Raw genomic sequence first — 27,943 nt, 5'->3', positions numbered from 1 at the left:
GATGGAGACTCAGTGAAGCACAGTAATACTACACCACACCACACATGTGGAGGTGTGGGCGTGTCTATGCTGTGCCGTAAAACATAACCATCGTGAAGCAATCAGAAAACAACTGTTTAATTCTCTGCTGTGCTCTCACTCACACCGCATAGGTAGATCAGTCATTCTCTGGCTCGCTGCTAGGCCGCTGCTTTCTTTCTCTCTCTCGCTCATTGAGTGGGGATAAATTAAGAAAAAGTAAGTTTGAATGTTTGCTTTACAAGCAGTTGCTGCATACTATAGCTTTTTATTATTGACATGACTAGTTCTTATTTGACAAAGGTAAACAGATTAGAGGGTGTTATTTGGAAATAATTAGAAAAGTTCAGATAAAGTTCATGTGTTTCATTATTTTCATATATTCAATTCAATTTTCTTTATATAGCATCAAATCACAACATCAGTTGCTACAGCTAAAACCTAACAATCAGAAACTCCCTATGAGCAGCACTTGGTCAAAGTGGGAAGGAAAAACTCCCTTTTAACAGGAAGAAACATCTGCCTAAGGACAATGTACTAAGGACAAAAGTAGTATCTGTTTAGCTTTGAAATCAGGTGTTTTCAGTCACAGCTATATAAAATAAGGCACCTAGCCATGCAGTCTGGCTGTACAAACACTGGTGAAAGAATGGGTCATTCTACACAGAGGAATATAGGCATGGTACTGTAATAAGATGGTACTTTTGCAACAAGTCAGTTTGTGAAATTCCCTCCCTTATAGATATTTCATGGTCAACTGTAAGTGGTATTATTGTAAATAAATGGTAAATGGCCTGTATTTATATAGCGCTTTACTAGTCCCTAAGGACCCCAAAGCGCTTCACATATCCAGTCATCCACCCATTCACACACACATTCACACACTGGTGATGGCAAGCTACATTGTAGCCACAGCCACCCTGACAGAGGTGAGGCTGCCGGACACTGGCGCCACCGGGCCCTCTGACCACCACCAGTAGGCAACGGGTGAAGTGTCTTGCCCAAGGACACAACGACAGAGACTGTCGGAGCCGGGGCTCGAACCGGCAACCTTCCGATTACAAGGCAAACTCCCAACTCTTGAGTCACGAGCGCCCCATTATTGTGAAATGGAAGCATTTATGAACCACAACAACCCAGCCATGAAGTGGCAGACCACATAAAGTTACAGAGCAGGGTCACTGAGTGCTGTGGTGCACGGTGCCTAAAAGCCAACACTGTGCTGACTCATTAAACCTCCTCGGGCATTAACATTTGCACAAAATTGGGAGCTTCATGTCATGGGTTTCCATGATCAAGCAGTTCCTCTAGGTGTAATGTGTAGGTGTCCCAGTACTTGTGTCCATAGAGTGGAGGTTTAAAGCATGACCTCACTTGAAAATTGCAAAACAAATGGAGATGTGGTGATAATATGTTGTGCTCATAGTTCGCTCCCCTAGTATGTGATGATTTGACTGATGCTCTCCTGCGCCGAGAGAAAATGTCTCTCCTGTTTGTCTCCAGCTTTGTATCTGCAATCAAAGATATTGATGATATGCTCAGAGTGAACCTGCTCTGATCTGTGAAAAGCACAGAGTACCAGTGGTGGCAGTTCTGGTAGTCTGTTGCCACTAGGGCTTCAGAGTGTCAGGCAGTGGGCACAGAGCTCACTGGAGGGCATTGGGCCCTTAGGTCACCCTCATGAAGTCTGTTTCTGAGTGTTTGGTCAGAGACATTCACACCAGTGGCCGGCTGGAGGGCATTGTGCAGCTCTAACAGTCCTCGTGCTGTTCTTCCTTGCACAAGGGATGGGTTAAGGACCTTCTGTGTGATTCCTCGCTACCATACAAAATAAATATTTTTATTACATTTTCTAATATTAAAAAAAATATACTAGAATAAGAAGATTACCGATAGTTCCTCCTTCTGTAAGACCCACTTTTATCTTTTCTTTTTGTGTTCAGGTACAGATGTAATTCTTTGCCCACATAAAATTTTTATTTGTCTTTTTTAAAAAGCATATTATTGTTGCTTCATTGTTTGCAAACTCCTTATATATTTACTTGTGCAATCTCTTGTTCATTTTTGTCATGTCGTAGGTGTGTCATGGTAAAATATTTGGTCATAAAGCTCATCAAACGTCTGTGTGCCTCCACCAGGTAACAGAGGACGTCTATCGCCTCATCACCAATTACTACAATTTTGTGTGCCGTGGCCAGGTCAGTGTGAAGGGCAAAGGTCAGATGCTTACATACTTCCTGGAGGGACGCAGACAAGGCAGCAGGCCATCTCAAACCCAGCAACAGCCTGGCAACGGTGAACGCCGTGCCAGTGCATTCGCCCACGGCAGTGTGTGCACCAGGCTTAGCCCCGCCCCAACGGTGACCACCTACGCCGCTATGAGGACCCCAAGCCCAAGTGTGGCTAAACCAACCACATCCACCAGCACCACCAGGTACCTGCCCTCTGTTCCCACTGCAGTGGTGTGAAGGGCACTGTCTCCATCGTGACTACGAAAAAATAAGAATGTAAGAGTGGAGGTGGGTGAGTAACACAGATGGCTGTAGCAGAGAAAGGCTATTTAAAGAGGAAAGGTTGTTCTCCACTCTTCTTCTTCTGTCTGTGGAAGACAGGGAGGCGAGACACTGATCATCCAATGGGAAGCCTGGATTTGGGCCTAAAGCCTGGAACCTGAGGCGTCCTCGATCAGACTGTCCCTCCACATTCAAACCCTGTTTGTTGTTTCACACAGCGGGATGTCATGAACAGGATACAGGATGCCACGTTGCTCTGTCATCAATCAAAGGCCAAGGATGTCTCCAGGATTTCATAACTGCCAAAAAACTGGATCCACCACTACGATAAACTAAATAAGCATAAAAATAAAAACACATCACAATGCACAATTGAAAGTGTAGCACACAAACCTGTCACAACAACTGTGTCCCGAAATCTAAGAACGTTAGCTGACTCTTTTCTCCCCGTCTAAAACCAAAACAGTGCTGTTGCCTTAGCAACCACTCTTCACAATGAGATTTTTGCCATTTTTTTTGTTGCCTTTTAGATTGATTTATCAGATTAATTCATTTTAGGGGCATCATTGTCCTAGAGACAACAGTGTTTAAAGCGGTTGAAGCCAATTGTGGAATTTTAGATGGCAGTTAATGACATGAACTTGCCAAAATACAACAAGGCGTTGCCTTTGACCATTTGTGGGTGGTTGATGCTGTATGCTTCATTTCTGCCCCTTCGCTGAACCCCTCGTACACGAGGCAAGCTCTTGATTCAGTGAGCCGAGCTGCTCAGCGTCTTTAAGTGCATGATGCCACTGCTGCATTTCAGTCATGTGTGCTGTCTGTTTCCCTGTGATGCTTGACTTCCAGATTCTTCCTTGTCAAAGTGTAGCAATAAAGCAGTTTGTCTCCTATCTCAGCCTATTCACTCCTTGCATGCTGTAGCCAGCTGGATCCTACTTTGACCTGATAGTGTTTGTAGCCAATAGAGTGTGCATAGCTAGCCACACCAGTCTGTATCTGTGGAGTTGAAGCATGAATTAGAAAACCTATTTTTAGTATTGTGCGAGTGTGATTCCTTCTTCCTCAATGAATTATATTTAAAAAAAGAGAACTTTTTTCTGTGTGCTTGTTTACAAAGAAATATTTTCTAGTGTTGAAAAATATTCTGTTCTACTATTTTTATGAACTCGAAGCTGCTTTGGAAAGGGCGGAAAAAAAAGAAACCTTCTGTTTATGAGGAGATTCCCACAAACCTCTGTGTCTGGATTCCTCATGCAAACCCAGATGATTTATTTTACGGTATAGCATGCTACTCACAGTATGGCTTACCACAGCCATTAACTTTCCTCTAATCTGTACGAGCATGCACTGCCTGGAAGCCTGCAGATCAAACATGCATGCTTTGATGAAGCACTAATGCAGGCGGAGCAGCGGACACACGTTGACTGTGTTTTATTATAGTCCTCATGCATGCGCTAAAGGTAGCGGTCCTCTTGAATGTAAGGTGCTTAATTGACCCGTGTCTTCTTCATGAGCTTGGTGTGCAAACCTTTTTGAGGACATATTCAGGATAGATAGACTTCAGGCCTGGGGGGAGAGGTTCCTCCTCCTCCTCCCTGCTCCTGCTGTAATCAACAGGTAGCTGATTTTCTAATGTGCCAACCTATTTTCATAAACATATCAGACTTTTTCGTGTTGAGCTGTAGCACAACTGAATGCGTTGCTACGGTTATTGTGGATTTTCTTTTGTTGGATGCCTGTATTTTTACTGTTCGAGCTGATTGAGTTTTGTTACTCAAAACGATGGCAAGTGTCGATTTTGATCAGATTTATTTGGAACCTGACGGAAATTACGTTGGACTTATCATATTTAAAATAGATTTTAAATCTATATGGTAGCTTGAGTGCTTAATTTAAGTTTATAAAAGGTTTAAAATGAGGATTTTTTATACACTTGCTTTAAACAATTAATTGAAAGTTGATGAAAAGGAATTGTGTACAATATTTTTCCTGTAAATTGGATATTTTCATACTGTATGATACGGGTTTCAATTGTTATATGTAGGTATTACTAGCTATTATTGTACATTGTAGAGATATATTATGGATGATACAATATTTGTCAAGTTCTTTTGTTGAAGATGTATTTATTGAGATGTTTTATGTGAATGTAAATTTTGGTAAAGAAAATATTTTATACTAAAATATAAGTGTTTGCACTGCAATTATATTGACGTACCATGATTATGAAGAATAAAGCCAGTGGAGATGTGTCTCCTGGACTAAGAACTCTCATTCTGTGCTTATTTTGAACAAACACAGACAGAAATGCACATACAGAGTGCATATGGAGAGGACATGAAATTTAGTTAAACAGTTACGTAACGCTAGAAAAACAGAGTAGCTCATGTAAGAAGTTGGAGCAACATCGGGGTCAGTGGCAGTTTGACTCCTCTGGTGCTGCTCAGCATTGGCGACCTCGCGCTGATGACATAAACACGTCTGCTCTAGTAAAAACATGTCAAAGGAGTTAAGTGTGTGGGTGTGCGTACAATATGCCTTAAGTTTATTGCTCATAACAGTTTAAATGCAACAGATACACATAATAAGGGTCTATTTTTTGGTTTGTTTTGCAGAAACTACACTGCAGGGTTTTTTTTATGTTGTATCAAATCATAAGACATCTTAAGCAAACATCTAGAAACGAGTGTCACAACTCAACAATCTTCAAGCATTCACTAGACCAGGTATTTGCATATAAGGAAACACCAGTCAAATGTGATAAGGATCCACAAATCTACTAAACACAGTCCACAATCCACAATGTATATTTTGTCTTGTCCCCATCCCCTCACCCCTAACCGGTCGCAGCAGATGGCCGCCCCTCACTGAGCCTGGTTCTGCCAGAGGTTTCTTCCTGTTAAAAGGGAGTTTTTTTCTTCCCACTGTGGCCAAATGCTGGCTCTTAGGCCGTGAGATGACTGTTGTTGTAATTTGGTGCTGTATAAATAAAGTTCTATTTGAATTAAACACTGAAAGAGACCTAAAGCTAAAGAACGATGAAATACTTTTAGTTTTTTATACTTTGATGTACTTTTCTCCCATGCTGAAGCAGAAGCTTTGATGGTTTGTAGAACATAGAAAGCTGTGATGTTAAAACTAAAATGAACAATCAGCACACATACATGGTTGAGAGGACAATTTCAGTGGGTCAGATTAGGCTGAAACTACTTCTGTTTTTTTGTTTTTCTTTTTGGGCCAGGTTGTAAATATACTATAAAGTTGGATATTAGGATTACACGTGGGAGTCTAGTGGGATTAAGAGCAATCTTTTTAAATATTTTGCACTGCTTTCATTTTTTCATTCCCCAGAGGTTACCAATTCATGGAAATTCAAATTCCCCACCCACCCTTAGGCAGGACTTGGCAAATGTGGGGAGGAAGAAAGCTTTAACAGGAAACATTCACAGTGCTTAGGGCACTCCTCCTGCTTAGGGCAGCTAAAGTTTTTTGCTTATGAGAAAAAATGTAAGTTTCTCATGATTTTTACATATAAAAGGACCTCAGTGGGTATTCGTTTGTGTCTTTTCCCACCCTCACCCACCTCACCCCACCCCACCGAAGGCTTTGGTGAGAGAAAAGGAATGTTTCAACTCCTGTCACAGGAAGACCCGACCTCTAAACATTCATCAGTGCTGTGAAAATGTGTGTGTGTGTGTGTTTACCACTGGTGTGGAAATGCCATGGCATTGCGGAGCATCCTGCGTGACAGGTTGTCATGGCAACACGACAAGAATACACGCTGACATGTAACCAAGGTTGTGTTTTTCAGCGGGTAAATGATAAACCAGTAACCCCCACCCTCGTTCTTCTTCTATTAGCTTTGTGATCTGTGCTGATTGTGTGCAATCACCACAGAGGATGTCAATATTCCACTTGTTGATAACCGAAAAATTTACAACTCTGCGTGTGTGTGTGTGTGTTTACCACCTGATGGAATCTCCAATATGATCAAAGACGCCCGGTCAGGAGTGCCAAGGTAAACACTTACACACAGCGAGATAAGCGACGGAAATGGTCTTTTTTGGACCTCATTTACAGCTGTGGTGTAGTGGAACAGCCGTCTATCTGCAGCCTGAATCAGACACTGCAGAGCTGAGATGATGACGGCAATGAGGCTGACCGAGACACTTTGAAGGGTTATGGATAGTTTTACTACACTGCTTACTCAATGACTCTGTGTGTCATAGAATCACTTACTGTAAATGTTGCTGTCATTTCAACACTGGAGCATAGGAGGAAAAACACAACCTGACTGCCAAAACAGCGTTTGTGTGTATTAACTGCATAGATGTATGCAACATTTTAACCCCTCTAAGGATGATCGGATAGTGTCATCACCCTGCTGGGGGTGGACTCTCAAGTTTGTGAGTGTGATAACTCAAGGATGAGGCGCTTTAGGATTTTCAAAATGATACCAGCTGCATCTACTAGAAGGCTGAGTGGCCGTCAGCATTGTTATACTAACTTGCAGACATATTTGTATTTGTCTACAAATGTCGGTAACTACAGTTTGTATGGGAGTCAGACCAAACAAAGTGATGAACTAGCAGCTCGGCATCAAACATGGATTGCATTGGCCACATCCACCCAAGAACCTAACTAGCCTAAGGCTGTTAAAGAGAAATTTAAGGTATAGTAGTGCTGTTAGATCAAAAATATAATACACTAAGACATATGAAATCATCATTAGAAGAAAAACAACACTGTAAACACACAACATTGTTGGAGAGGAGTTGCTCTATACAATGGTCCCTCGCTATAATGCGGTTCACCTTTGGCAGCCTTGCTGTTTGTTTGTTTTTTTACAGCACATTGTGTTCTGCGTCCTGATTGGCTCTAGACCACTGTCAATCAATCTCGTGCCGTGTCTCCTGTACAGTACATGATGCATTCAGCGTATCAAATTTACATAAATCTACGATCGCTAGCAGTGTGTGACTCTGAGGTGCTGTACGTTTACGTACATGTATGTTTGTAAGTTTTCTCCCCAACAAACACAACAAAATGTTGATGAAACGTTTTGCACTGTCAAAAGCAACCGCAGGTGCCTTTGGTTTCATTCTATAATACTGGACTTAATTTTCTACAAAGGTTTGAAATTTGAGAGTGTTTAAACAAGAGAGAAAAGTGTGGAAATGCTCATGCCTGTCTGAGAAAAGTGTATAAAGTGTGTAGTGAGTGGCTTTACAGCCTTAAACATCTATAATAATTGTAAAAAATAAAGTTGGCTACTTTGCGGATTTCACCTATCGCGGGTTATTTTCGGAACGCAACTCCAGCGATTAACGAGGGACCACTGTATCTCAATCTTGATGTCTTATTCATGACTTGGGTAAGAGCAACACTTACACTCTTGCTACTACTCTTCCATCACACAACACCCTGACACTCATCTCTATCCATTCCACCCGGCCTCCACTCTGTTCTCCACCTTATGTTTTATACACTCTTTTTTTTTCAATGGTTGACCCCAGGTATTTAAACTCATCTACCTTAACTATCTCTACTAGCTGCATCCTCACCTTTCCAACTGCCTTATTAACATTCACACACATGTATTCTGTTTTGTTTCTGCTGACTTGCATTCCTCTTCTCTCCAGTGCATACCTCCAACTTTTCCAGATTCTTTTCCATCTGCTCCCAATTCTCATTACAGATTGCACAATGTTCTCTGTGAACATCATAGTAGATGAAGACTCTGGCCTGACTTCATCCGTCAACCTGTCCATCACCATTGTACAAGATGGCTTGGATTCAAACCTTCCCACTCTCACCTTGGACCGATCTGTCACTCCTACCAAGCACCTCGCCACAATCTCTCTATCCTCATACGTGTCCTGCATCACTGTCACATACTTCTTTGACTTCCTTATGCAGTACCACAATGCTTGTGAACTTATATGCTTTCTCTAGATCCACAAGGACACAATGCTACTCTTTCTGATCATCTAACACTAAATCTATAGTGCTCTTTTTTTTTCTTTTTTTTTTTAGCATGATGCCACACTGCTGATCTTAGCTTGAACAAGTCATTCCCGTATCTTCATGCTATGGTTTATCAACATTATCCCATTGTAATTACTACATCTCTCTACATCTCTGGTACCAGAAAACTTTTTCTTCATTCAGACATCTGCCCAAACTCCAAGACTGTGTTAAATAATGTGCTTAAAAAGTCCACTGTCTCCCATTTACTCTCTAGTCCCTTAACCTCAGCACACCTCTTCACAGTTACCCTCACTTTCTACTAATCCTCTGTGCTTCCAGTACTGCTGTGTTATTACATCCATCCTCTCTCATTTTCATGATCAATGAGTTGATCAGTGTACTTATTCCATCTTCTCAACACATTGTCTTAATTTGTTAGCACATTTCCGTCTCTGCCCCTAAGCTGCCACACAACCTTTCCAGCTCAATGATTCTATCTATCCACTTGATATAAGTTATTTTCACCTTCCTTCGTGTACAGTTTCCTATAAGCTTTTTCCTTTGCCTTTGGCACCTCTCTCTTTGCTTTACTCCTATCCTCCCAGCTACTGTGGTCCCTTCGCTATAACGCAGTTCACCAGCAGTTCGCACCGAAATTCGCGGCCTCCCTGTTTCGAGGATTTCTTTTGTGCAATTTTGCATGGTTTTTTTGTGTTCTGCGTCCTGATTGGCGGTAGACCATTGTCAATCAATCTCGTACCGTGTCTCCTGTACAGTACAGAATGTGTTCAGCTGGTCAAATTTACATAAATCTTCGATTGCTAGCAGTGTGACTGAAGTGCTGTACTGTATGTTTGTAAGTTTTCTCCCCAACAAACACATGTTGAGGAGCCTTTGGGTGCCTTTGATTTCATTCTATAATACTGGACTTGTTTTTTAACGAAGGTTTGAACTTTGAGAGGGTTTAAACAAGAGAGAAAAATGTAAAAATGCCCATGCCTGTCTGAGAAAAGTGTTTAAAGTGTGTATTACAGATGTTTTACAAACATCTGTAATAATTGTAAAAAATAAAGTTGGCTACCTCGAGGATTTTTTTTAGAATGTAACTCCCGTGATAAACGAAGGACCACTGGCCACATGGCTAGGAGTACATCCTCCACCTTGCCTAGCCTCATTTTCCACCATTTAATCCACACCTCTGCTCTCTGCCTTCACTTCACTGCTTCTTGATTACCAAAGTCATCATGCAGGCTACCATCTGATGCTGCCTAGCCACATTCTCCCCTGACAGCACAGTGCAGTCTCCTATCACTTTGTTATTTTCAAAATGATCTCATTCTTTTGTGATATTTTCTCTACTGTGAAATCCTGAAGAGTTTTAAGACTCCAAGAAATCTGAACTCAAGGGTTCTAAAACTCTAGGTATCAGTGAGTGTCAAAGATCATACAGTAATGTTTTTAAGCTTTAAAGGGCTTCACATTATACAGTCAGGCACAAGACAAATTGTAGAGCTCAAGCACATGAGTCATCCTTAAGGTTTGTTGTTGTTTTTTCAGGTTTTATCAAACCCATATGAAGCCCTAAATCTTCAAATACTTTCAGTGGACAAAACATTACAATGAGTTTCCAAGAAAAGCGGTTTCACAACCAAGCTTCTGCAAGGTTGTGAAACCAAATGCTTCCTAAGGAGCCCAAAACACAAACTACTCTTTTCTGATTAGCTGAGGAAAAAAAACATCCTCCCACTAGATTGTTTCTCATCACAGATTTCCTCAATGCCTGAGTGTTATCTTCTGTCTTCTACAATATGTTTTTCCTACAAGCACATCAGCCCAGATACAGGCAGGGTCAGTGAACTCCATGTTGTGTAAGAACTGCAGTGACCCCTGCTAACCTACTCGTACCACTCCTTCGTGTTTGGTCTCTTCTGAACAACCATGAAGATGGAATGTGACGAGGTGCCAGAAAACAGCTTTAAACATGCAAGAAATGTTGTAATAACCTCTACAAACAGAGCAGATCAATGTGACCTGCTGTAGATTGATGAATCCTTTGAAAAACATAGCAGCATAACAATAGTTTGACCTAGAGACTTACATCTGTAAGCACACACAGAGAACCTCCCATCACAACTGTTACAAAACACATATTTCCCCCTTACCCTAGTCAAGCAGGTAGTGTGGAGTTTATTTGTCAAGACTGAAATATGTGAAGTTTCTGCCTCCACCCCAAAACAATAGAGGTGATATTTTGAGGGGATGCACAGAGGCAGATCTTTCAAAGAACCACATGTTGGTTTCTTAGGATAATCCACAGGCAAACTTGTCCTGTGGATTATCCTGCATATGGTTTCTGTAATGCAAGATGCAAGCTACTGGATTATAGGCATTTTCAATACTTTAAAGTCACAAATTAGTACTCAGCTATGCTGTTACTTTATAGTAAAAAACAAATCCTGGAATTTAAAGCAGAAATCATCTACACTATGTCTTGTGGTGAGAAAATAAGGCTTGTGTTTTTTGTTATTGGGGTGAAACAATCTGTCTCTATCTGTTATGGTTACTGATGAGACTGTTGACAGCCTGTTGAACTTCCCTTTTACAAAGGTTGTTTTTATTCCTCTGGTTAAAGAGATCTAACAAGCCACTTCCAAGAAGCATGAAAGCAGTGCGCTGACCGTGGCTCAGGGGGTTGGGAAGCGTATCTGTAACTGGAAGGTCGCCGGTTCAATCCCCGGGCTCTCTGTCTTGGTTGTTGTGTCCTTGGGCAAGACACTTTACCCTACTGGTGTTGGCCAGAGGGGCCGATGGCACGATATGGCAGCCTCGCTTCTGTCACTCTGCCCCAGGGCAGCTGTGGCTACAACCGTAGCTTGCCTCCGCCAGTGTGTGAATGAATAGTGGCATTGTCAAGCGCTTTGGGTGCCTTGAAAAGCGCTATATAAATCCAATCCATTATTATTATTGAAATAACTTTAAACCTCCATGAGTTTGGATCTATGTTGGAAAAATGCCATAAAGCATCCAAACTATAATATATATATTTAATATATAATATATGTTGTAAGCAAAGTTAATTTGCTTTGTTTAATTTGATATCTACCCCTCAAAGAGCAGTAGTTACCTCTTTGAGCATAAAATGTGAAGTTATTTCCAAACGCTGACATTTTTTGACACAGGCTGTGGCTGTAACTTGTGAGGCATGTCACATGTTTACATTTCCCTGTCACAATGTAAGTACAGTTAATGTGAGAGGTGGACTGTCACACACTGAGATTAAAGGATCTTGCTTGAGAATAGAGATTATGGCTAATATTGGACTGTATATGAACGATGTTGAAAACTTAAGCAAAACCTGCATTCTTTATAAAGGTCAGCAGGGGGCGACGCCTTTTGTGTTTTTCTTTTTTTTTCTCCCCTTTTCCTGACAGGTTTCTGGTCTCAGTCATTAGTTTCATCATTTAATGAACAAAAATTATATCCATTTTATAAACAGCATAGTCAAATAGGAAGATAAAGCATGAAAAGCTATTGGGCAGGCTGTTGCATGTCAAGTGATCTGAGTCATCAGAGTAGAAAAACTAGTCTGTTTACCATGTACCTGCTGTAAAGTCCTAGCTTTCATATACTGTTTCATATTGTTTACTAATGAGTGGGTGGTGACACATTTAACGTTTGCAGTTGGATTTTTATTCTTTTATGATGTAATCACCATTGCAACCTGTGTAGCAACAAATTTTTGGCTTATTAACATATTGCCAGTAGTCGAGCAAAGCTCGAAACACTGGAAAATACAAAATCCACAAATATTGGTTTGTTTACAAAGTTTTATTTTGATCTAATTCTTCATGTATTATGTAATAGCTTCAGTGTATTTAGTATAAGGGGAAAAAAAACTTGAAACATTTTGACTCATATCCAATATGTACATTAATGTAACTGAAATACTTTTTATAAAAAAGATACAAAACTCTTTCCTCGTGCCCAGGACACCACTGCCTTAAAGGATCAATTGCATACAGTATCTAGACACATCAAAATCAACAGTAGGCTACTTAATTCAGAAGCAATATAACTGTAGTTGGTAGTGCAGCTGTATAGTTAATAAAACTGTACAATCTGTTGCTTTGACTTTGTGATGACTTCATGAGCAGAAGTTGGTTTCGGTTTGCATTACACTGTCTTGATATTGATGCAGAAATACAACACCTCAAATCAGAGAACATATTAATCACTTTTGGTTTGAATTCATTTCCTCTCTGTCTTGGTGTTGGAATAAAACAATTAACCTGGAAAATAAAACACAACATTGTCCTTTTAATGTAAATCAAATGTATCTTTCTTAAACCTCTGTATGATTGGACGAGTGTGTTATGTGAGTGTATTATTCACCCCATTTGGAGATAATAAAGTTAAAAGACAAAAGGAGTTAAGCTGAACCTTTGTCAGTATCACAAAGGGTGGTGAATGTGTTTATTCGCTGTTGCTCTTCCTAACTGTACATGAGCCTTCAGTCTCTATTTACTCAAGTGGGGATTCTTTGATGTGGATGTTTTGGACAGATCGTTCTATTGTGAATAAAGAAAGGATCTGCGGACATAGGTTGGATGGAATGTAGGGGAGGAGTGTATCTTAAGTAACCATGAGTCTGGATGGAAAACTCCATTCTGTTGCACAGGGAGATAATAACAGCTAATCCTACCAACACAACTCCCCTGACCCATTCATGAGACTGTTTCCAGTTAACTTTGCCAAGTGCAATCCTCTGGCTTGGGCTTCCTCCTACTTCTCATTAGAGCCGCAGCGAAGAGGGAAGCATTGCAGCTAAACACACAGAGTCACTCAGAAAGAGAGAGAGAAGAGGAAACTAAACACAATGGATGCTGGCGCATGGGAGACTGGATTTCCTGGGTTTCCCACACAAAAGTGTACGATCACAAGCTCACAAACATATACACTCATTTGGAAACACACTGTCCGACACACACACGTGAGCTATCATGTAGCATGCCAAGATGCTCGGGTCTAACGGATAAATCCGTTCCCCTATTCACAACCTTAAAGTGGTGAGAGCAGCCCCCGATGCCAAACCCCAATCTATGATCTGCACTGGCTGTTTAATAAGACATAAATGATCCGATTAAGGAAATCTTGTGAGAAGGGGAGGAGAAGAAAAAGAACAACTTTGCTGGGGATTAGCGTCGTTGTGCCCACTCACATCATATTCCTGACTGCTGATTCTGACCCCTGGTACTACTGTTCTGTGAACAACTAGAGAAAGGGAACACAGAGCACAGAGTTACAGAACAAAACTAACTAAAAATAAGGGCGAGAGACGACAAAAATGTAATAACATGCTGCCGTGGTATATAAATACATGGGGAGTGAAAACAGGTGTGTGGAGAAGAAGTATTCAGTGCCCTGCGTAAAGTCCTGCAGCCTATTGCAACATAACTAAGGGACGCTTCAGGATCACCTGATCCAGCTTTAACTATAAGCTTCATCAAAAAATAAATTATACGTTTTAAGCCTCCTACTTTTAGAAACTCTAGGAACTACAAGTAAGCCAGCTGTCTGACAGCAAAATGCTCTATTAGGATAATATGGTACTATAAGCTATGACGGGACCTGATTATTCAAAGCGTGTGTGTGAGAAGAAGGATTGCAGGGATTGGAAGCCAATGCGGAATAGGAGAAATATAATCTAGGTTTCTAATTTTTGAAATATTGTACAGATGTATTTAAGTATTGTTTTTGTATTTATGTATTTAAGACCAAGTAACAACTAATTAACTATTTTAATTGTTAATTAATTGTTTTGATCATTTGGCTTCATAGACAGATATAACTGGGTATCATCAGACATATTAATCCTTCTGTAACCAGGTTTCTGTAAGGCAAATAAACCAGTCTATTAATCAAATATTAAATCATTTACTAATGTGAAGTCGGAAGACAGTCCTCTAATGTTGAATAGTCCACATTTATGGTGATTGATTTTGGCTGGTGGATAAACAAACTGGAAGTCTAATTTTAAAAACCCAAGCAGGATCCAAAAACTGTCCTGGTTGAAAATCTTGTATTTGACACCGTCTCAGCCCAGCCCACTCCCACATGGACTTTGTTTCTCTATGTAATGCCTCGCTTGACATCCTCAGGCCCTTTATAAAGCTTTCTGGAAACTTTTCTTCAAAAAGGAAATACACCCAACTTCTTTCAAAGATGCGTAGAAAAAGTTCTGAAGAATGTGGGATGTGGGAAAATATTTAAAACAGATGGAGTCTTCGTCACAATATATATCAACACTGGAGAAACAGTTTTGCAGGTCCTACATTCAAAGTCTGGGCTTCCAAAGGACTTTATAAAATTCAAGATCTCTATCATCTAAACTGATGATTTTGAAGAATTGAAGCATAATGCTGCTTTAACGGGAAGCTTCTTTTTCACTCAAATAGCTACACCTAAGAAGTTTTGTAAAAGCAGGTGGACTCAACTCAGTAGACCTTCGACAAGCACCTGATGAAACACAGATCATGCAGGAATTTTTGTGAAAGTGCGTGAAATGTTCCATTCTGTCCATCAGAAAGTTAACATTACAACCTGAGAGCATGAAACAAAGACTTAGTCACTTAATCACTTTGTGCTGGAGCTCAGACTTTGATTATACACCTCTAGTTAATGTTAGCATATGTAAGTCCTGCGAAATTAAATGTCAGAAAGATTAAAACATTTTGAGCAAGAGGTCAAATTGACACATGGGGAGATTATTTCAAAACAAATCCCAGTAGACCCAAAGCTATTTTTACAGGTTTTGTATCCAAAAGGACACAATTATAATAAAAATGAACAGACACTAACGGACGTCAGACTTTGAAATGCCAAAAACACAATGGTATTGTATTAGAGGGAAGAAAATCCAAACTTTACACACATCAAATGATGCAAAACCTTCCTCTAGAAACACACTGTAAAGAATTTGGATCTGGCAGAGGGTAAATCAGGACAGCTGTTTGTTTTGGACCTCACCAAAACTTGTTGTAAGTTGGATGTCAGTTTGGTGTTGGTGTTTTTAGAATCTCTGCTGTTTTCTTTTTGTTTCTTTTTTATTTAGATAAAAATAATACTATAAAAAAGTAAATGAAACAAATGTGGCCATTAGATATAGATATATTAGATATAGGCTACATTAAAAAAAAGTAAGATAAAGACACGAACAGCTTTGCAAATTGCGTAAACATTATAGACAATATGTGTTTATAAGTGTGTTCCCCTTGCCTCATACATGGTGAGAAGTATGAATGATTTCCTAAACAGATTTTTCTGTGGCATGGATTGCTTTGGATGGGCTCCCCATATTGTGGAGACGTTTCTTGAGGGATCGTCTGCATCTCAATCAAACATTTCCAGGTTTTCACTACTTTGATTGATCCTGCTGACATCTCTGCAGTTTCAGACCTAAGAAAGATGGACTGTATATGGCACTTTTCTATTTGAACACTCAAGGTACTTTCTTCTGAAAACTTCATTCGCGCACACATTTAACATAACATTAACACCCTCACATGGATGCATTGGAAGCAACTCAGAGTTCAGCATCTTGTCCAAGAACTAGAGGAGACGAGGATCGAACCTCCAACATTCTGATTGGGAGACAACCCGCCCTCCTGAGCAGCAACTGAAGACTGAGCTGAAATTTCTGAGCATAAACTTGAGTCTGTTTATTACCTTACTGTACACTCCTGCACGTATGTCTTACCAGAGATCATAGATGCACTGTTAGCCATCTCTCCCACAGTCTGTGATTCTCTCTCTCTGTCCAGTCTCCTTGTTCCTTTCTGCAGGTATCTCAGGCTGCAGAGCTGCGTGTTCCTGCTCTGTGGTTAATGGCCTCACTATCCAGCCACGCTTCGATTGTTTGTTGCATTGAATGTTATTTGTTACCTCTACACTCTTTTGTTCTCTCACTGCTTTCTCCTCATCCTGTACCTGGTATTTCCAGAGGATTCTTCCTGATAAAAGGGAGTTTTAGTGCTGGCACAAAGAGGATTACTGGATAGTTGGAGGTTCCATTTGTAATTCTATAGAGCCTTTAAAATATAAAGTTCACTGTGATTACTATTATTGTGCATGAAGACAATAATAAGTACATAGAGGCAATTCAAGCAGTTTTTCAGGAGAAGTAGATAGAGAGTAGCATTATTCAATTCAATTCAATTTTATTTATATAGCGCCAAATCACAACAACAGTCGCCTTAAGGTGCTTTATGTTGCACAGTAGATCATACAATATTAGATTCAGAGAAAACCCAACAATCATTAACCACCATCCACAGCCATGTAAGAATCTGGTGATTGTTTTGCACCATAAGCTGTAAGTAATAATGTATAGTATGACTGTATAGACACAGATTTGCCCACATTGTTGTATCTTTATGCCTGTCATGAAAGGTTGTTCGTTTTTTATTACTGCTATCAAAACACTTCCTTTTTGTTCTTATGTAAAATGAAAAGATAAGACATAATTGAGGCTGATCAAACGATAAGACACTGAATGCATATTTTTTATAATATGTGATAACCGTGAAGTAAATAGTCTTCCAGTCACAGATACGGTAACTTATGGGTGTTAGATTGACCAGCTTCAACCAAACAAAATTCCTACTTGCAGAAGTGCTTGGTGGATTTTAGGAGGCTAACAGATGATGTCATCAAATCAAATCAAATCAAATCACTTTTTATTGTCACATCACATGTGCAGGCACACTGGCACAGCACGTGCGAGTGAAATTCTTGTGTGCGAGCCCCACAAGCAACAGAGATGTGCAAACACAACAACACAAACGAGCAAAATACAAGAATGGCCAACCTGAAACTAATAAATATATGTACAATATATAATAGTGTATGCATTTCTGGATGTGTATACTAAATATTTTCCTACGTGTGTGTGTGTGTGTGTGTGTGTGTGTGTGTGTGTGTGTGTGTGTGTGTGTGTGTGTGTGTGTGTTACTATTTAATTTTTACAAATTAAATAGTAAAAAAATAAAATAAAATAATAATAATAATAATAATAATAATAATAAAATATATAAAATATACAGAGTTGAATATGTGCAAAACAAGTGGCATTTATATACAGTGTGGAGTGCATAATGTTGAAGTTCCAGTAGTGAAGCTGAGGTGTCTATGACGTAAGACTGAATGGCTAATTATTAGTTGAGACCCACTGAAGGGAATTTCCATCTCATTCTCTAGTGTGGTTTTTGTCCCGTCTCCCTCCTCTCACACCGCACTGAGCCAGATGGGTAAACTTCCCTGAGCCTGGTTCTGCTGAAGGTTTCTTCCCGTTAAAAGGGAGTTTTTCTTTCCACTGTCACCGACTGTTTGCTCATAGCCAACCAGCTAATTTTTGGGGTTTTTGCTGTATTATTGTACAGTCTTTACCCTATGTTATAAAGCGCTTTGAGGGGACTGTTGATGTGATTTGGCGCTATGTAAATAAAAGTGAATAATTAAATTGAAATGAAATTCTCATCCCCAAGACATCAATCAAGATGTCAGTGTTATGACGGTAACAAGTGTGGATAATTATGTCACAAGATCTCTTTGTCATTTGTGCCATGGGTCACTGTGTCTGACTGAAACCCTTTAAATAACCTATTCCTCTGCAGACAAACTGTTAGCTGTTTGACAACTACTCATTCAAAAAGAATTTTTCATATGAAAAGAAAGTTGGAGATTGGTCTGCAACGATTGTTCTTATTTTCCTCAATCATTGATAAATAATAAGATGTTCTAGCTTTACGGAGGGCTTTCTTATAAAGCAACAAACTATTTCTCCAGGCTAAATGATGATCTTCTAAATTTGTGACACGCGATTTCCCCTCCGGCTTACGACTTGTCTGTTTTAGGCTACGTGTTTGAGAATTATACCAGGAAGTACTTCTGATTTGAGGCTCTATTTTTCACAGAAGCTACAGTATCCAGTGTCATACGTAGTGAGGCAGTAAAATTATTAACAAGATAATTGACTTCTGTTGGAGTAGTGTTCAGGTAGCTGCTCTGCTCTGTGTTGGTACAGGGCATTGAAGACGATAACAGTGTTTGGATTATATTCTTAAACTTAGTTACAGTGCTTTCAGAAAGACATCAGATTTAAATGTTGTCATGTTGTCAATGTTCTGAAATGATCAGAACAGAGACGGTTTTCAGGAAACACTGTTCATATGTTAAAACAAGATCTAGAGTGTGATTAAAGTGGTGGGTGGGCTCTTTTACACCCTTTCTTTACTCTAATAGGGACCACAAATTACAAAATGAACAGCATCTAGGATATAAGAGTTTGCTTAGGTCACAGATCAAAGCAGTCAAGGGCCATTTTCATATAGACTTCTATACAATCTGACTTATTTTGAATTCAGACAATCTGTCTCCTGCTGGCCATTGGAAAGAATACAGCTACTTCCACGTTCTTTTCATTTTTCATAGCTGAAAGTTACGTTCCTCTGTTATATGCAGTCTGTGTTTTCAGAATTCGTTTATATAACTTTATTTGTATAGACGCTTTTGTCTCAACAAAAGCTTAGATTTGAGATTAGGGTGATTCCAGGTCCTGCACAGCTGACTGACAATTAATACAATGTTGAAAAGAGCTGAACAGAGTAAATAAAAGACAAGTATAAATCTCATAATTTTGTAAAAAAGAGAAAAAAACAACATGTTATTCAATCAATATTTACTGTGAACAGCCTTTGACTATAAGGCAGCATGCATTTTCCTCTTGCACGGTGTTTCTTGTTGGGTCCTTTGGGATGACTTTGTTGAATTTGTTATCGTATTCTCATGTAATCCTGGACTCACTCATGGAGAGAGTACTGTGGGGGCCAGACCATCTGTTGCAGTACTCCTGTGTCATCATGCCACAGATGTTGCCTGATTAATAACAAACACGTACTGATGGTGTTAATGTGTGACAGATGAGAATCTAAACACATTAAGTGGATGTAAAACTTTTGCACAGTGCTGTATGTAAACCTCAGAGAACTTTCAGCGTCAGCGCTCGTGCAGGTGTGCGTTCCTTGAGTGGGTGTGATTGCAAACAGCCCTGTTTTTCTCATCCCTTCTGTCGTGGAATCCTCCCCCCTCCACCCGCCTCTCCCGACGCCCTCAAGAGGGCAAGGTTTAAATCACCTTAAGTGAATCTGGGGGACCAGCATGCGTGTTTGTGTATGTGTCAGTGTGTGCTTGCGTATATATGTGGGCGTGAGTAGCTCCTGACAGAACCAGACTGTTTTTCCCGTTGCTCTTTGTCAAAGGTAAACATTCCAGTCTTGGGACGTTCAATGCCATGTGCCGTTTGATCTCCTCATCATGTGACACCTGAAAGAGATAGAAAGCCCTTCTTATCGTGGATCTCCCAAACACAAACCCTGCAGAAAGCACACGGGGAGGGGGGCTTTGTGTTCAGGGTCTCCGGCTTGTTAGGGATCTGGCCGCGTTCGTGTGTTTTTGAAAAAGTAGGGCCGACTCTGACCTGAGATAACTCTGCTCTGTTTGACCAGTCCGCCTCTCTGATCTGACAGCAGAAGAAAACCCCACACAGCCTGGCAGCTACCACATGTAGCTTTTCTATGAGAATACTTCACATGTTTTAATGCCTCATGTCTCTCCCACTTTATATCAACCTTTAATTACACAGATGTGTGCTTTAAAGCTATGTAAGGCAATATCACACAGTATCACAAGGACCAGCTTTAAACAGGGGCATTTGGGGGCTTGTAAAAAAATATTTTGAACTGTTTAGGGTTAAGGAACATTCTTTATTATTTTTTTAAAAAAGCAAAGAACATTTGGGTCACATGAAAATAAAAAGTGCAGCCAGCTCCCAGCGACCCTGGAGACCAGATTCCCTCACAAGGACATAGACTGCAAGCATCATCCTGAAATCACAGTTCAGCTGAGGACAGATGCTGCACATACCCCAGGAAACATGACTTTCATAACTTTGATGACAGCGTATTGTTTGAACAGGTAAACTGGCAGCAGGGGAGATAAGTGGCAGTTAACACTGAAGTTGAAAAAATGTTCAGCACAACTTTATGTCTGCTCATTTGGTGACTTTGTTAAAAAAACAAACAGAACAGGAAGCACTTCACTCCCTGGGAAGTATTTACTTTTAAGTGAATAGTATTGTATTTTGTATCTATTCATGCTGTTTTCTTTGTTCTCTTTAAACATACTTTAAGAAATTTGTAGTGGAGTAAAACTCAGATAAGGGAAGCATGACAGATGTTTACTGTTATTACACAGTGACGCACTGGTGATGCAGGAGTAGGTCATGGATAACTGATTTGTAAATAAGTGGACATGAATAACTTGAGCTGCAGAATTTTAGGCTCTGTTTTGCAGATAAAAGACATTTTATGAAAGGTTGGGCTAATTTGACCTTGAAGCAGAAGTCAGAGGTCCAAACTAACATTATGTTTATCCCTATATTATTCCTAGATATCATTCCTTATACATCTATATGGTGTCAATTTAAACAATGGCAGGAAGAAACATGGTTTTAAATAGCTCTATATTGCATTATTATAACTTTGACCTTCAGGTTAATTTATTGACCTTGAAGGAGAGGTCAGAGGTCAGATGTGACATGACATTTTAAATCATTATACGATGCTTTGTATATATTTTTACAACACACACCACCTTATATTTTCAAAGTTAGAAGTTTGTCCAGTTTTCACCTATAAATCATTACAGTAAGCTGACTTCGGAGACCTTGGTGGAAGTAAGTCACATGTTCATGGATCATAACATGACCGAACTCTACACCCATACAAAGTTTTATCAGAATTCGTTCAAAACTATGTTTGCAGACAGAATGGCACGCATGCACACAAAAACTACCAAAAGCATAACCTCCTTGGTTGCAGTAATAACATTAATAAGTGGAAATGTACTGCTAATAGCACTGGCACTGCATCTGTAAAATAATGTCCAATATTATGAGTACTACTCTGCAGCATTATGAATAAAATGATATCGAACTGTTTGAAAACTTGGTTAAAATCCTTTGATATGAAATTATACACTCTTGTAAACTATATACTCCTGTAAAGTTTAAAAAGCTTTATAGGAGTTTTTGTTTTTTAAACTTTACACCAGGACTGTTTTGTTATGCTGACATTACATTAGATTAATGGGATACTGTATTATGTGCACAGTGACTATGGATTATGGTTCAAAGCCCCAGAGACAGCTGAACTTTTGTCAGGAACATTAAAGGACCTTAGATGTGAGCTGCTTTCCTGTGTAGTAGCTCGTTAGGATTGAATTAATTGTCTGACAGTTTCAACCCTTTATGCACTAGCCAATTTTTTTTAAGATTAAAAAGATGTTCCTCATATTCAGTTAGTAATAGCTTCACAACTATGAGACCAAAATAAACAAACATGGACTGTAAGATAATTTGGGCTGAATTGTGATGTTTCTGTTTCCCAGTCAGCTTATCAAACCAGCATTTATCTCCTGCCTACTCAAAACTGTGAATTAAATGCAATCAAGTGCAACTCTCAAAGTGATATATGAGATAAATAAAATACAAGTAAACATAAAATAAAATGCTGTACAGCCCTTGCAAAAGAAAAAAAAATATGTTTTGCCAACTCTAAGTCGAGAAAGGATGCTGTCAAAGGACTTCCTGTCCTGTGAGAGTGAGAAAAAATAAACACCATTAGGACATCCTGTAGGACATAGTGTATAAGCTGCACATGTGCACGTGTTTTATTGGTGAATGGCCTGAATGCTGCCTCTGTCCTTTTAACCCTCGTAAAAGGAGCTGCTGTGGCTCAGGGGGTCACCCAGACTTCAGAAGCCATCAGAAGGCCAGTGGTTTGATCCCTCGGCTCCTCAAGTCTTTATGTTTATGTCGAACAAGGAAAAACTAATATGGTCATAGTGCTAACAACAAGTGACTAAAGTGCATACAATAAAGTGCTGCGTGGGAGTAGAGTAAAGGCATTTGAGTACTTAATAAAGTTTTTAAATATCGTACATAAATACCACTATGTTTAAACCTCACTGGTCTGTTACCAGATGGACTATTGACGTCACCTTTTGGTTTGTCCTGTTTTCAAGCCCTCGAGTTTATAATTTTGGTCATTGTCATCTCATGTTGAAACTGAGGACATCGGACACTCACATCCATACCAACTTGAACATCACACATGGAAACACACACTAAAGTTCTGCTTCACCCTAAACCAGGTCCAAGGACCAGGACTGGCCCGGCAAAGACTCTAATGAGGCCCACTGGATGGTTTTTGGAAACGCTTTAGAGGACATAAATTTTGGATTTCTAACTGTATTTAACATGGCTTTCAGCTTTTACTACTGATAAAGACTTGCCCCATGGCCATTCATATAACAACAAAGTAACTGAGTAACAGACAAACAATTACAAACAATTACACGACAAAAAGATTGCTGTTTTTTAGTATCTCCTATAGAAATATCCTTTTTATTTTCCAAGGTAAAAAAGTTTGGTTAAACTTCTTTACAAGAACAGAAATGGGTGTTTTACCCACTTGAGCTCAAAGTGGGCTGTACGTGGCCCAGAATTAGTTCGTTTTCGTAATGGAACCATAATTCACATATTGAATATGTTTGATTGATTGATTGATTGATTGAATCTTTATTTTGAACATGTTGAAAAAGTACAACAAAATAGAATTAAAAGAGACAAATGAACAAAGCAAAACAAAAGGAAAACGAGCAACCACAACTCCAAATAAAGTTCATGTTCAAAAAGGAGGAGAAAGAAGCATAAGCTTATTTAATCCCACCCCTTTTCCACTATATAGTATCAATAGACTACAAAAATACCTCCTTGCAATTACATTATATGTCATGTGTAATTTTTTTTATTTTTTTTATTTTTTATATATACATATATGTTTCTGTCTATCCATACATACGTATATACACATACGCACATATACACATTTTCACCTCAAGGATACACAACCTACAAATATATATATATATACCCATACCAACATACCCGTGCACCCACACACACATGAAAATGTTAGACAAGAACACCCTATCAAATCTCTACCCTTCCCTGTACCCTGTAAAAACCATATCCTTAAACCGCTTTTTAAACTGCGCCATGCTTGGACATTGCTTCATATCATGTTTTGTTCAAGAAGACCTGAAAGTATCTTCTGAGACCATGAATTCAAGATCAAAAATTTTCCCTTTCAGTTTTTTTTTGGGTCAGAATCAGTAATGTAGTCGAGATGTGTTTTCAAAATATGCCAAAACATATAATAAATCTGGGGCTTTATGTGTTCACTTATAAAAAGAGGTTAAAAACACATTTAAACAAGTGGCCTCCCCAAACGAGAAGTAAAGAAACTCTCTACTCATGTGGACTCAGCAGGGATGATATCAAATCAGAGAAGTTGAGAATGAGTATTTATTGGAAAATTATATAAAAGCACATTGTTTACTGTAGCATATGAATGCAGTATTGAACTGACACCTTGCTACTGATTTTTATGTTTTCTTTACAAAAATGTGCGCAAAAAAGTGAATTGGATGTTCAAAATTTCCAGAGGAGGACAACCAGCTCAAATAAACCCCAGGATCCACATATTACATTCAAACAGGACTTCAGCTTGTTAGCTACGAGTCCCCCAAATCTTTATTTCACCCCAGGGCTTGGAGGAACAGAAATCTGGGCAATGAGTTTGAGTGGCTGTTAAACCAATTGGCAGATGATGCAATCTCACAAAGCAGTTACATAGAGATAATGACACCATGCAGGGCATTGCATCAGAAAGTCAGATATTAGGTGATAATTTATCATAGCGTGTAAAGAGGGTTTTTAAATAGGGGGCAGTGTGCACTGGGAAAGGAAAATCTGTTTTTCCTTTAGTGTGTGTGTGTGTGTGTGTGTGTGTGTGTGTGTGTGTGTGTGTGTGGGCTGGGGGAGGAGGGGGGGGGGGGGGTCTTTTGGAGGGAACATTCTCACATGCAGTGACAGGACTGAAAATACCTTGCAGCAAGCCGTGAAAATGTGCATGTCGTCCACTGTGGGACCATCAAAGTCCCCAGAGAGCGGCTGGGAGGCCTGGGACGTGTCTGCGGCCACGTCAGGCTAGCCCCCATTCAAAAGCATTGGTCTATTATTATCCCCGGAAACAGATAATTACGACGGGACATTTCCTGGATGAAACTCAAAGGCGTCTCCAGTGCGCGCACGAGGGGTAGACGGGGATCGCATACAGAGAGTCCCGAGCCCCCCAAACGGCGACCCCGTTTCACGGAGCAATTTCTGAAACTGGAGTTTTATTATCTCCTCGCAACGCTCCGATGCTTTCTCATGTCAAAATTAGAGCCACCGGTTCGCTCTCGGAAGGCCCACGCTCCAGGCGCTCAGCGTGGGCGTGCGTAATTTGCGCCCATTGTTGTTATTTTTGCTTCTTCTCCAAAGTTGTGTAAGAAGTTTGTTGAGGACAATTAATAAAAGCCTATTATGAATGGACCAATTCATGAATAGTCAGTGTTGTTCCAGAGGAGGTCATCTGCAGCAAAGCCCCCCACTCCAAAAAACAAGGAACTATTTCTCCCCTCAGTCAGTTCATGCGTGTCCTCTTCACAACTTATAGAAAAACAAAAAGAAACATTGCCCGCGCCTTGTTACTTTAATGTGGTACTCTGGAGTTCAGTGTGGCACCCGGGTGAGGAAAGGGGGTCCTTGATTGCAACAGCAAACACTGGTGTCGTCACTCATCGGCGGTACACGCAAAAAGCGCTGCCTGTTCCAAACTAAATATTGACGCGAATGTTGTATTCAAATGAGCTGCCTGACCGGACGTGGACGGACCAATGAGAGCCCATCGTATCATTACACCTTCTTTTCAGAAATCATTCATAACGCCGACGCGTCAAAGACTCGCAGAGGAGCCGGCTATAAATACGGCTGCGCGCAACTCACAGTTAGACATTTTCCCAAAATCAAACGAAAGACACAACTGAGGAGCAGGAGGCGACCCGGCTCGTACCTCTGATCATCATCTCTGCCTTGCGCTACATTTCATATTTAGTATCCAGATAACAATGCTGGCCGTGGCTGGATTATGCGTAGGACACGTCGTGACGGCGGCTCTGTGCTCCGTGCTGCTCACAGGGACGCTGGGGTCCCCGGTGGTGGGGCCAGAGCCGATTCGCTGCGCCCCGTGTACTCCGGAGAAGCTGAGCCAGTGTCCAGCGGTGGCGCCCGGATGCGCCGAGGTGTTGCGGGAGCCCGGCTGTGGATGCTGCCTCGCCTGCGCTCTGAAAGCAGGGGAGCTGTGCGGGATCTACACGGCGCCGTGCGGCTCCGGGCTGAGGTGCGTGCCGAGACCCGGCGACCCCCGGCCTCTGCACTCCCTCACCCGCGGACAAGCCGTGTGCACGGAGAGCCCTGTGCCCGAGCCCACCCCCGAGCCCCAGACACAAGGTAAGGCCTATCACCTCCACATTCTCCATCAGTGTTTCAGATCATCTCAGCAAACCCTCAACATTGGGATCTTTTACAGTCGCACTCATTCATTCATTCATTCATTCATTCATTCGTGTTTTCTCTCCAGATCAGGAAGAGCCAGAGCCGTTGGAGATGGACAACGCAGCCATCATCTCGGACCCCGGCTACAGCCACTATCTCCCCGGTCACGGCAGGCCGTACGACCCGCGGGCTGCCGCCGACGCTCAGGAGAGCATGAAAGCCAAACTCATCGCCATCCGCAAGAAGCTGATAGAGCAGGTACTGACACTGGGTCCGCATTACTGTGCTGAAAATCCTCACTGCGATGTGTTGCTAAAAGTTTCTTTGGGAGGTTTGAGAGACGGCTGGTGCGCCACAAGGGCGCGCTCGTGTGCTGTTTGAAATAATGGAAAATGTGTGCGTGTGTGTGTGTCTGCAGACTTATTGAATTTATTGAAGACTTATTATTACAAGTTTGATATGTAGTTTTATGTCAGCCCACGTGCTTGCTGATAATGAGACGCGGCTGATTATACTTTGTTTGTATCAACTGAGATTAACCCATCTCCATCCTGTGTGTGCTGTGCAGGGGCCCTGTCACCTAGAGCTGCAGACGGCTTTGGAAAAGATTGCCAAATCCCAGCAGAAGTTAGGGGACAAGTTAACCAGATTCTACCTCCCCAACTGTGACAAAAACGGGCTTTACAAACCCAAGCAGGTTGGTACCTTCAGTAAAAGGACTGTGTGTTGTGTGTGTGTGTGTGTGTGTGTGTGTGTGTGTGTGTGTGTGTGTGTGTGTGTGTGTGAGAGAGAGAGAGAGAGAGCGAGCTCCCAATACCCTGCTGTAATATAATTGTGGGTGAATGAGAGATTTTGTTGTATGTGTGTGTGTGTGTGTGTACCCAACAAAGGCACTGAATAAGAGGGTTTCTTCTTCCCTTTCTCTGCACAGTGTGAATCCTCGCTGGACGGACAGAGGGGTCGATGCTGGTGTGTGAATTCCTGGAATGGCAAGAGGATTTTAGATTCGACAGAACTGCCTGCAGGTGCCGAATGCCCTTAAAGAGATCAACCACTGAAGCGGATCGCATGAGAAGAAGAAGAAAAAGAAGACGCAAGCCACTGATGTTTCCTTTATTTTAATATCTGTTTATTTATTGCTCTTGTCCATGGTGGTGTTTAATTCAGGTACACTGTCATTGCGGGACTGTGGGTCCCAACCACCCCGATCCCCTACCCCCCACCTCCTCCTTCTTCAAACACCCATCCCAAAGAGAGAAAATATATTTTTGTTTTTTCTGAAAAGGAGATTTTAATATTAATGTATTTACTCTTCAGCCTTATTTATTTCAATTGTATTGCATTTTATTTGTAATTATTTCATAAGTATTTATATCATCTTGCGTTGCCTTATTGTTATTGTTATATTATAATTATTATTTTTATCTACATGTATAAAGTGTATATATGTATCTTGGCCCTAAGTAGCTCCATTGCTGAGTTGAGCTCGCTCTACCCTTAAGGAGTTGTTTGGAGGTTTGCTTGATGAACCAAGCAAGAACAAAAGCACTGAGTGACCAAATGTCATTTAGAAGTATTTCTGAATGCTGTATCTTTTTAATGTTCCAGTTTATCCTCGTTTTTGTCTTTGTGTTGTTGCTGTCTTTTTATTATTTTTTGTCAGTGAATGCAAAATTCTCAGTCGGGAACTCCTTAAATACTCAGAAAACGTTCCCCATGATCCCGTGGGGATGCAGATAACATCACAGGCGGCGGCTGCTCACATTCGCCGCCTCTCAGACGGGTATTTCAACATTTACCTACCTCCGATATTTACGTGTCTGTTGTCACCTGTGTAGATGTCATAAAAAAAGATTTGCTACTTTATACATGTTGCCATTCC

The 27,943-nt window shown here is 40.6% G+C and overlaps 2 protein-coding genes across 2 annotated transcripts in view; both read left to right on the top strand.

Annotated features, from left to right (window-relative positions):
• LOC308399355 (adenylate cyclase type 1-like) overlaps positions 1-4,759 on the top strand; it is a 74,156-nt gene extending 69,397 nt beyond the window's left edge. The window contains exon 20 of the mRNA XM_080886580.1: positions 2,157-4,759. Within this exon, the coding sequence (XP_080742706.1) occupies positions 2,157-2,486 (330 nt within the window). The 3' untranslated portion in view covers positions 2,487-4,759. The remainder of the gene's footprint in view (positions 1-2,156) is intronic.
• A 19,769-nt stretch (positions 4,760-24,528) lies between these two features.
• igfbp1a (insulin-like growth factor binding protein 1a) lies at positions 24,529-27,291 on the top strand. Its single transcript, XM_080886601.1, is given in 5 exon segments — positions 24,529-26,016; positions 26,147-26,319; positions 26,630-26,758; positions 26,993-27,100; positions 27,102-27,291. Coding segments are annotated over 5 exon segments (810 nt in total). The 5' UTR covers positions 24,529-25,634; the 3' UTR covers positions 27,120-27,291.
• The last annotated feature ends 652 nt before the right edge of the window (positions 27,292-27,943 follow it).

This window comes from Rhamphochromis sp. 'chilingali', assembly GCF_963969265.1.
Source record: "Rhamphochromis sp. 'chilingali' genome assembly, chromosome: 7".
Taxonomy (NCBI): Eukaryota; Metazoa; Chordata; class Actinopteri; order Cichliformes; family Cichlidae; genus Rhamphochromis; species Rhamphochromis sp. 'chilingali'.
This window is presented reverse-complemented; position numbering and strand designations above follow the sequence as displayed.